General features: G+C 45.6%; 1 protein-coding gene across 1 annotated transcript in view; it reads right to left on the bottom strand.

Annotated features, from left to right (window-relative positions):
* Window positions 1-10,384, bottom strand: part of ASTN2 (astrotactin 2) — a 594,006-nt gene that overhangs the window by 14,047 nt on the left and 569,575 nt on the right. Inside the window, 2 exon segments of the mRNA XM_006026274.3 lie at window positions 2-105; window positions 1,367-1,467. Of these exon segments, the coding sequence (XP_006026336.1) occupies window positions 2-105; window positions 1,367-1,467 (205 nt within the window).

The following is a 10,384-nucleotide window of genomic DNA, read 5'->3' as shown; positions in this document are numbered from 1 at the left end:
GGAAGAGCATGGACGCGGAGACCTCCATCAGTGTGTTATAGGCTGTTTGCTGCTCCTTCCCACTGGTGTAGCCATTGTAGAGGTTGTAGATTTTGTCAGCTATCTCTGAAAAGGAGCACAGGAGGTGAACAAGGGAAAAGAAGGCACTACTGAATGGAATATGACACCCAAGGAGAGCAGGAAGTGGGGTGTCAGCTGTGAAGCAGTCCTTGCCAACCTATTTGGTCAGCCTGACCAACTTACCAAACAAAGTCTCCAATCTTGCAAGTGGCTCTGCACAACTAGAATCAGAGTCCCAGTGACTCTGACATGGCTTCATGTGGCACACGAAGAGAGTCTGTCCATGTAGCACATTTACCACGTTATGGTTTAACACACCTTGGCTTTACCAGGCAGTACCTGTCACCTCCCATTCAGCAGTGCACTCTCTAAACTAGGGATGCTCAACTCCCAGCCTGTGAGCCAGATTTGACCCACAGAGGCTCTCCCAACTTCTGCAAATTTGGTGGTAGGGGGAAAATGGCAGTTCATTACCATTCTCTTGATGTCAAATTTCCAGACTTGTGGTGAGTCCCATAGATCTAATAACATGACCCTGCATGCTAGATTGCTCCAGCATGCAACAGGATGTGGATGTGCAGGGCTAGGATGTACAGCTGGATTTGGGCACGTAGGGTTGGGCTTAGCTGGCATGTGATTGATTGTAGGCACACAGGGTTGGTTAAGGCCAGAGCATGGCTAGATCCAGGCACACAGGGTCAGGTTGGGCCAACTGACGCACCTATAGACTGACCCTGCATGAATGGATCCTGGCCTGTGGGGCTGCACCCACAGAATGACCCCATGTGGGATTGGGCCTGCAGACCGACCCTGCACCACTCATCTGACCTGCAGGGCCAGGAGGTTGGGTGCTAGTGCTTTATATTGCTGCCCAATGTGTGCACAACCTTGAGAAGGACCAATTAAGCCAAGGGAAGGAGAGCCTAGAATACTAGTCACAAAAGCCTGAAGTACCTGTGCTGTTGCATATACCACTGCTGACAAGCATTGCTTTCGAGCAGTGGATCCCAATGTTTGTTATACTGAGGATCGGCACAGGAGTGGGGTGGGGAGCATGGAGCCGGCTGCCTCCCTCCTGGGGCTGCCCCGCTGCCCAGCTTTAACCCTGTACGTGACTGCCGGCGGCGGAAGCTGCTCACCTGGGCAGACAGATGGGGGTCCAAATGGGGGGCTTATGCCACGACCAGCAGCCAACCCTTTGCAGCCCGGTATTGGGCTGTGACCCAGTAGTTGGGAACCTCTGCTTTAGAGGGAACTAATTGATAGGACATGTCTTTGAGTCTCTGTCTGGAGACCAAATACTTACCTTCCGCCTTGTTATCATCTACCAGTGGACAGGCTGTCCTCAACGTGACGGTGCTCAGCTCTGAATGCCTCCCTCGGGTGTCCACAGCATACAGAGTAAATCTGAAAGGCAGAGAAAGATCAGCTCTCCCCATAACTTCAGCTCAGAGATGAATCTGTCCAGAAAAGGTCTTGCAAAGAACAAAGAACAACTTGGTCCCAGTTAATACCATTCACCTCTGGCAATCTGAGAGGGAGAGAAGAGAACTGCAGAAGGGGAAGGTGCTGGGGTCACAGTACCCACATCACTGGCAAGTATTTGCCTTGCACTGCAACTCCACCATGGCACGGGTGTCTGCAGCACTCACTAGCACTGCAGCATCACATCTGAGCAAAGGCAGGAATTTCTGCTAGCACGGATCCTCTCTCCTTAAGTAACTGAGGGTTTAGTTCCTTCCTTAAACACACAATGTGAGGTTAGTGCCAGTGTATATATAGAGAGGTAGTTAGCCAATAGCCATGCTCATCTGAAGTCAGGCAGAAGGAAGCAAGTATATATCCTTTGAACAGTCCCTGGATTGCCTTTTCTACCATTTCAAAGCCAGAAAGAGATCGGGAAAGGCTGAGGTTGTTGATTTCACATTTGAAGCTAATGGAGATCATCTGGCAGTAAAATATGACTCTTGTACTAGATGAATCTTTGGATAAACAGGCTATGGCTGCACAGGGTTTTTCTCTTTTTTTTTTTTTTTCTTTTTTTTTGTTTCTGGGCAAAAATAGTGTCCTGATCAGGAGATTATGGCTTTAAACTTAGAGAGCTTCTTATCAAGTGGGTATCAGGTAAATCCCAGGCTAATCCTCTGTCGGGCCCCCAAAAGGCATCTTGCCATATTTATCCACTCAGAGCCAGGCCGTGCAGCTCAAGTCTCCTGGACTGGCTTTGACAAAGTGCAGGAGCCTGCCTGACCGCCTTGGAGGTCTGAAACCCCCGATGAGGGGGCACCCACTGACTGAAGACAGAGTGAGCCACTAAGTAACATAGCTCAGCTCTTTATCCTGATGTAAAATCAAGCAGCTCTTATGAGTGAGTGAAAATAGTTTTTTAAAAGCTGTTGAAGCTTAAGTAGGGATTGAGACTTTGATGTATGTTTATTTCACTGTGGTCCAAGCCCTTAGCATCCTTAGCAATGTCGGAAGTAATGACCTCCCACATGCCCTCGACCATACACAGCCACACAACACAGAGCTTGGCTCTTCTCTTGCACACACTGTCCTTGTCTATACTCGGGATTAGCTTTGATGCATCGAACACTGGCCAAACTGGGGTAGCTATTTTAGGATTTGGCATGCAAGGAATGGAAGCTGCCATCTGCACCAAGGCAGCTGGTGGCAGCTCCAATCATGTGGTTCCCTCCACCAGTGCAAAGAGAGGATTTTCTTATCTATACTTGGTGTCTACGTGGGTGCAGCCAACCCTGGAAATTGTTAAAAGTGATGCCTTTCTGCAGGGCCAGTGCTGGTTTGTGAAGCTAAACAGATGCAGTAGGTAGAGAAGGGAATAGGACATGCAGTGCTCTCTCATGGTAATAATACTTTTACTTTTCACTGTGTTGTTTTCCCTAATTTTAAATGAAAGTTGTTCTGATAGCATCTTTGGATACACAAAACAGTGGTGCACAGGAGTACCATTATGCCATTTTATAAAAATGTGAACCGTGATGCAAACAGATCCAGAGAGTTCAGCAGACAGTAGCTGAACCAGCAATGAGACATTAGAGTTCTGCTCCCCTGTCCCTTTTTCCTGTAATAGCTGGACAACACTCCACTTTTTCAACCCTCTGTACAACATAAATGGGACACATTGTCAAAAGGCAAAAAAAGGCTAATAAATATGTTTCTTCTGCCAGCTTATTTTCACTTTAGTATGAGTGTCATTGGCTTAGCAGCAGTGGTTTTTGTTGTTGTCTTCTTAATGCATGAGCATGAATTAGCACATAACCTCTGGCCCACTGATAGCAGCTGGGGCAGGAAGACTCCATTAGCCCCAAGACAATCAATTTGCACAGCATTTCCCTTTAAAGTAGAACATTTTTATCAAAGCATAATTGTCACACTTGGTAAGTAAAACCCAGACAACCTTTCCCACTGCAAAGGGGTTGTAAAGCGGCATTTGTGCCTGGCAGGGTATTTGAATATTTCAGCAAGATCGGATGATGTCAAAGGCCCAGACTGGCACCTCAATAGCACTTGTCACTGAGCACAGAACTGAAAATAAAACAATGGGAAGGTTATTCAGTGATCAGTACCGAGAACATTTCCAGCGTGCAAGACTGTGCTAATTAATGTGGAGGAGGGGAAACTCTTGACATAGGTCCCACCCCCTGGACTGTGACTTATTACAGCGCTGTTCCATCAAACGTCAGATGTTTCACTGCAATGTGACATGGGCCTTATAGTCCCGGAGTCTCATGCAATCTAAATCTCACCTTGGCAGTGATGTCAGAAAAAAAGCAAAACAAGAACCCAATGATTTCTGTTCACCAAATTATATCCTTCCTGCCTTCAAGAACATTCAGAAATCTCAGACAGCTTCCTGTCTGTGATCAGCTCAGTCTCATAAATGGCTTGGGCCCTGTTCCTAAAATAGATTTAGGCATTTGAGTAATAGTAAGGCACTTAAATACCTGCAAAGATCTGTGCCTCTGTTCGGCTCTTCTTGATTTCAAGGGAAATGCTTAGATCCTCTGAGTTTGTCTTGTTTGAAGTTGTCCCCCTTGCAGGTCAGACTGTAACTCAGTAGGCACCTATGATTTGCCTAGCCCTAGGGTATTTATAGCTCTACAGTGCTGTGCATAGCCAAAGGTCTATAATAAAGTAAATCAACTACAGAAAGAAAAGCTAATGTTCCTAGGCCTTAGGGGACTCCAGCTTTCACCATATTATACATCACCTTTGATGGTCTGTGCATCCTCTACCACTGCCTCATTAGGATACTTTCCATCCTCCAACTGTTATGGCTGGAGCGTTTTACCCAGGAGTTCATCCTGTCCATCTCTAAGGCTTCTCCATCCCAGCCACTTTATTCTCAGTTCCCCTTCCCGTTGCTGAGTGATCCCCCTCACAGCACAACTCCCTTTCTGCCACTCAACATTTGGAAAGGAAACTGAAGTTGCTAGCTCAGGAGTCAGACTTCAGAAAGGCAGTCTGGTGAAAGGGCACTAAGGGACCTATGTTTTATTCCCAGCTCTGCCACGGTTCTGCTGTGTCACTCAGAGCAAGTTCACTACGCATTTTTCTCTTCCATTCGTTTTCTCTCTTTGTCTATTTAGACTGCAAGGTCTCCAGGGCAGGGACTGTCTCTTATTATGTGTTCATACAGAGCCCATCACAATGGGGCCTCAATTTGGGTGCAGCCTCTAGGCACTACCGGAATATAGATAGTAAAGATAACTTAATCAGAAGGGAAAAGGCCTTAAGGCTAACTGAGGTTAATGTGAAGAGAGACGTTGTCTAGTTAATCTTTAAGGATCATAGGGAAACTTGGATTTGCATTATGTATCCACCGTGTTCTCCGATGGAATTACGTTACAGACCACGAAGACTCCCATTGTGAATCTGCCTGATGACTTTTTTTCTTCTTTCAAAATTATTCTCCTGCAAACATCGACACCATCTGCTTTCTTGCCAGAGATTTCAAAAGCAGCTGCCTTCTAGGAGTTTGCTCAAGTTTTCCCTTTGCAATTCTTCACCCATTCCAGAAGCAGGTCTTTTGTTTATTTTCCAGCCAACAGAATAGGCTTTTGGACTTTTTCCAGCCCTTTGCAACCCTGAAGCCAATCTGGAGAAACAGGAAACCTCACCCTCCAAACTAAACTGTATATTTAGCACCAATGTAATGGTTGCCTTACTTCATGGTGCTGAAATTTGGAGATTTATCAAGACCCTACTATCTTAAAACTTAGCCTTCATAAACATTGTTAAACAAATCCTTACATCTAATGGCCAGAAAAAAGACATCACAAACAAAATTCTATGGAGGACAGAACACAAGACAAATAGGGACAGAAATAATGGGGCCTTTTGAGGGACTAACTAACCACAAGTTTGCATGGAAATCTATAGGGAGATGGTGGACAAGGGAGATGATGATGGCAATTTTGACAGTGATGGAGGACATTGGATGGATAAGAAATATAATAAAGATGCCTAAAGGTAGAAGTTGCCAGGTGTGTAGTATCCTACAATGGGTTCCTGATGGAAGCTATATATAAATAACATGTATTCAGAGACAGCTCACAGAAGAGAAGATTCAAGGACTGGAAGTGCAGCTGAGGACAATGCTGGAGTTGTAACAGAGATCTGAGGATGTGATGGGGTAGACCTGCACATAAAACTGCGAATTCACAGACAGCTGCTTAGAAGAGCCTCTAAAGCTGCAGTTTCCAAACTCTTCTGGGCTGTGGTCCCACTTCCAGGCATATGACCTAACTTCCAGTTGCCTCATGATCACTCAAGACACCACTTCCAGTCCAAGCCCATCTGCAGTCACTGGATTTCTGTGGGGCCTGCAACCACTTGTAAGTGCCACAACTCCAAATGGAGTCATGACTCATTCTCTCTGTTTTGAGAACTGCTGATCTACAGGACAGACCCTTAGACAAAGGGTACACAAAGGGAAACAGCAATTATAGACGAGAAGGTAATGGGATAAAATGCAACAACAAGAGGAGAACCTAGCTGGGAACAAAGAGAGCCATTGCTGGCTTCAGGCACTTATTGGAGCTAGAGTTTAAAGATAGATCATGTCAAACTAATGTGACAGTCTAAGATAACTCATTGTATAGATAAAAAGGGTGTGGGGAATCTCATAAAGCTGAACTTCATTATAGCATTTGATACAGTACTGCATGGGAAAACATTAGTGAAGCCTGAAAATATGGGGATTAATGGAATAACTGTAAGGTGGGTAAGGAGCTGGACTGAAGGAAGATGGTAATGGGTAGTGATGAAAGGGGAAGGATCAGGCTAGAGGGACGTTACTGTCACAACCCAAAGTTGTGAGTTTTTGTTTTGTGTGTGCTTCGGCACTGCTAAATTATGTTCCCGCTAAATTGCAGCTTCTTTGCACGATGGAGTTCTCTGCTACAGAGAAGAACTCCGGTGCAACGGAGAATTTTCCCGCCAATTTGTAGCTTTCTTTGCATGGTGCATTTCTTTTGCATCTCAGAAATGCACGGTGCAAAGGAGTTCCCGCCATTTGTATTTTAATTCGAGCCCCACTATTGGCCGATGTTAAATTATGCACACGTGGCGGCTAGCAATTGGCTTGCTAGCCGTATAAAGAGCTTGGGTGGTTTCCGCCCAAGTTGGAGAGAGAGCAATTGGAGTTCGAGAGGGAGAGCGTGAAGATCTCTAAGCGCTGTGGATCCTTACGAACCCAACGCATTTCTTAAGAAGGCAACAGAGGTCTAAACAGCCTCTGGCCTCTCCCTATCCCTGAGCCCGAGCTGAATCTGGAAACTGTCCAGCCTACACCGCGACCATCTTGGGTGTAAGTAAATAATCTTTGAATCAACCACTACGCCTCTGTGACTAATTCTAGCCCGTGCGTGCCTTGCCGCCGCACGGTCTCCTCTGACCCCGCGTGCCCAGGCTGCTGGCCACAGCCCGCGTGCGCAAAGACGGGTCCGCATATCGCTCCCGGCTCGCACATGGCGACATGGATGGGATCGGGAGGCGGCCCGCACAGTTACCAGTGGAGTTTCTGAAGGATCAGTCTTGATACTAATCTTGTTTAACAGTTTCAGGAATGACCTAGGTTTACACTGATAAAATGTGCCCCAGACACAAAGTCAGACGGCACAATCAACATAGAAGAGGTTCAGGATATCATACGCAAAGAAGCAGGTGATTTTGATGGTGGAGTAATATAGATGAGGTGAAAAGTATGAGATGCAAGGTCATGCACTTGGGAACAAATGCCAAATTTTGCTGTAAGTGGGGAGCTCATCAGTTGGAAGTTCCTAAAATAGGTAAGGGGTGACATATTAGTTAATTGTAGGATGACTATGGGTGTTTATAGACATGCTCCAGGAGTCTATGTGGAAGGGTGGGGGTGTGGATGCTTTAATTAGAATGGCTCTGAGAGCTGCTTTAATTCAAGCGCCTGGAGAATCATGTGCGTCAGCGTTCCCATGCTGAAAAATGGTGGTGAGAGTGCTTTAACTAAAGCTGGTTGAATGAGTTTTAGTTAAAGCGCCCTCGCCGTCATTTTCCAGCATGGGGATACTGATATACATGATGCTGGAATGTGCTCTGATGCACTGTAATTACAGTGCAATAGGGCAGCCTTGCTGCATGCATATAGGTGCCGTATACGCCTCCAGTGTGATACAGCCATGAAAAAGAGAATTATGACCCCAGGATGCATTGGAAGAGGTACTCTCATCAGAGATAAGGAAGAAGTTTTCCTGTTATACAAGGCAGTGGTGAGAGCATACCTGGAAAACCATGTGCAATTCTGGCTAACCAAGTTCATGAAAAATGAAATGAAACTGAAATGGGAGCAGAAAAGGGCACCTAGGATGACTGTAGGAATGAAGAACATATTTTTTGAGGGGAATCTAGAAGAACTTGTTTTATTTACCCCACCAAAGCATATCCTCTTCTCTTAATTGCCTGCATCCTATGCATCCCTGAGCCAGTGTTATTGACCTACGTTATATGTGCGGCTTTACTGATGCACCTCTGAAGTACACAACTCTATTTATTGAACTTAGCTGAACTATCTGTCTATTGAGTCCCAATTTTGCAGTCTCACAATTACATTCTTCCACTTTGGGGAAACAGATGAGCAGACCTCCTCTTGCTGTTCAAAGTTTGGAAGTATTGTTCTAATACCAAGCATTCAACTTCACCCTCTGCTTTTTGGAGGACTTAGACACAGTGATGAAGACTTTAGTCTCTTCTGGTGTAATCTGGCCAGCTCAGATATCAATAGCCATGAAGTCACAACAGCATGGGCTTCAGCACAAAGTATGCAAAGCAGCCTAGAACCATGGATAGTCTATGGATAGTAGCTGAAGCCTATGATGCTGTTAAACCTCAGCTAGCCATATGAAAGCTACCTGGAGGTTAGCACTTACTGCAACCAGATCTCTGATCACAGTGTATATAAACCCTCTTCTACAGCTCACCATAGGGTAACTGAGGCTGGGAACTGAAGCAAATACATTACATTGGTGCTGTGCTAGCTCTTCTGCCATTCATTCATTTTGGTACAGCATTTAAAGTCCTATATTTAAAATGCCTCCGTAGACTAGGCCCTGGCCAGCTCAGCCTGCCTTACCCTCCACAACCTTCCAAAACCTCCACCCTGCCCAGCGATGCCAGACTAAGCCAGGTGTTAGGATTAGAGTGATCTCAGGAACATGACTCAAATGCTAAGACTCAATGCCAGAAAAATTCAGATTGTGCCTGAACTCAAATGTGCTCAGAACAAATCTGAGACACCTCACAGGACTAATGCCCACAAATAAATGCACATGTAAACACAGCCTTTATATATATCATGTTCCATGCTCTGGCTCTCGGAGGAAAAGAGGGAAAGCACCATTTATTCCCAGTTCTTTTTCTTCTTTGAGATTTTGTCCAGCACTTAGATTATCCATGTGATCAGCACTTAATAAATAACTATGATTCAAGAGACACGCAGAAATCCCCAGGTTTTCTTCATACAGCTTATGTGAGTACCTAGTATTGACTCACTGGGAATACTAATTTGTCTGACAAACAAGCACCCCCAACATGAAAAATGCTACATAAATACGTTTTCAGATGCATTCTTGTATTTGAAAATAAATACGTCTATACTGGTCTGTATACATCTTATACATGAATGTATACAAACTTGAATAGGTGTTTGTATAACTATGGTATAATTCTGAATATATGCTTGTATAAGACTATGATTGTTTGTACACGTACTATGCATGAATGGCAAAGACTACATGTATGTGTGTGATGTGGGTGTGAGCAGATGAACACATACCCCATTATATGTAAGTTTTGGACACCAACATAAATTACATCAGGATTTGGAGCAGAGAGGTGTGCAGTTATCCCAGAATGCCTTGTACAGCAGCCACCATAACAGGTGGTTATTACTGTGCATAATCAGTAAATATCTACCCAAGGATGGAGATGGACAGATGAAATCTAGACCAGCAGAACATACAGGTAGATCAATTCTTTCACAGTCAATTCTCCAATAGATTGGGCAAAGTCATCCCAGTTTGGGTGCCTGTGTTGTCTGTCTTCTTTTTTACACCAGTATAATACCAATGACATTGTTATAAACATTTAATCTGTCAATTGAATCTACTAAATGCCTGGGTTATTTCAGGACAGCCATTGCTGTAGTAAGGCAACAGCTGTGGGGAGGACATGAGAGCATGGCTACGGACAGAAACAGCCAGCCTTTTTTACCACTCAGCCTCCAAACTTCCTCTGAAACAGAGTTAGCTACCAGGACAGTAAAAATGCTGGTGCCATGTCTACACAGGGACTCCCACCATTGTTACCTCTAGTGGAACTACCCGGATCATACACAATGCAAAGGCTAGAGGCTTCCTGAGAAAGTCTAGCCATGCTGATCTGTACGCTGTGCTTGGGTTTGCAAGCACACGGCTGCATGATGGAGCTGATGCATGATGGAGCTGACCTGCCACTGAAATCAGCACTGTGTGGCCATGGACTTGGGAGGAGGTTGCATGTTACGGGGTCAGGTGGGGCTGGTCCCACACGCTGCTGCCACGTGCGGCCAGGGATTTGGGTGGGAGCATGGGAGCTGTGTGTTATGGGGCTGGGTGGGGCTAGCTGCACATGCTGGTGCCATGTGCAGCCAGGGGCTTGGGTGGGAGCATGGGGAGCTGTGCGCTATGGGGCTGGGTGGGGCTGGCCCTGCTCACTGCCACCCCATGAGGCTCTAGGGACTCGCACACTCTGGGGACCTGAGGACCCACCCCTTGCCAAGATCTGC

This window comes from Alligator sinensis, unplaced genomic scaffold, assembly GCF_000455745.1.
Source record: "Alligator sinensis unplaced genomic scaffold, ASM45574v1 scaffold519_1, whole genome shotgun sequence".
In the NCBI taxonomy this organism is placed as follows: domain Eukaryota; kingdom Metazoa; phylum Chordata; order Crocodylia; family Alligatoridae; genus Alligator; species Alligator sinensis.
The sequence above is the reverse complement of the archived record's forward strand: the minus strand, read 5'-3'. Positions and strand labels throughout refer to the sequence as shown.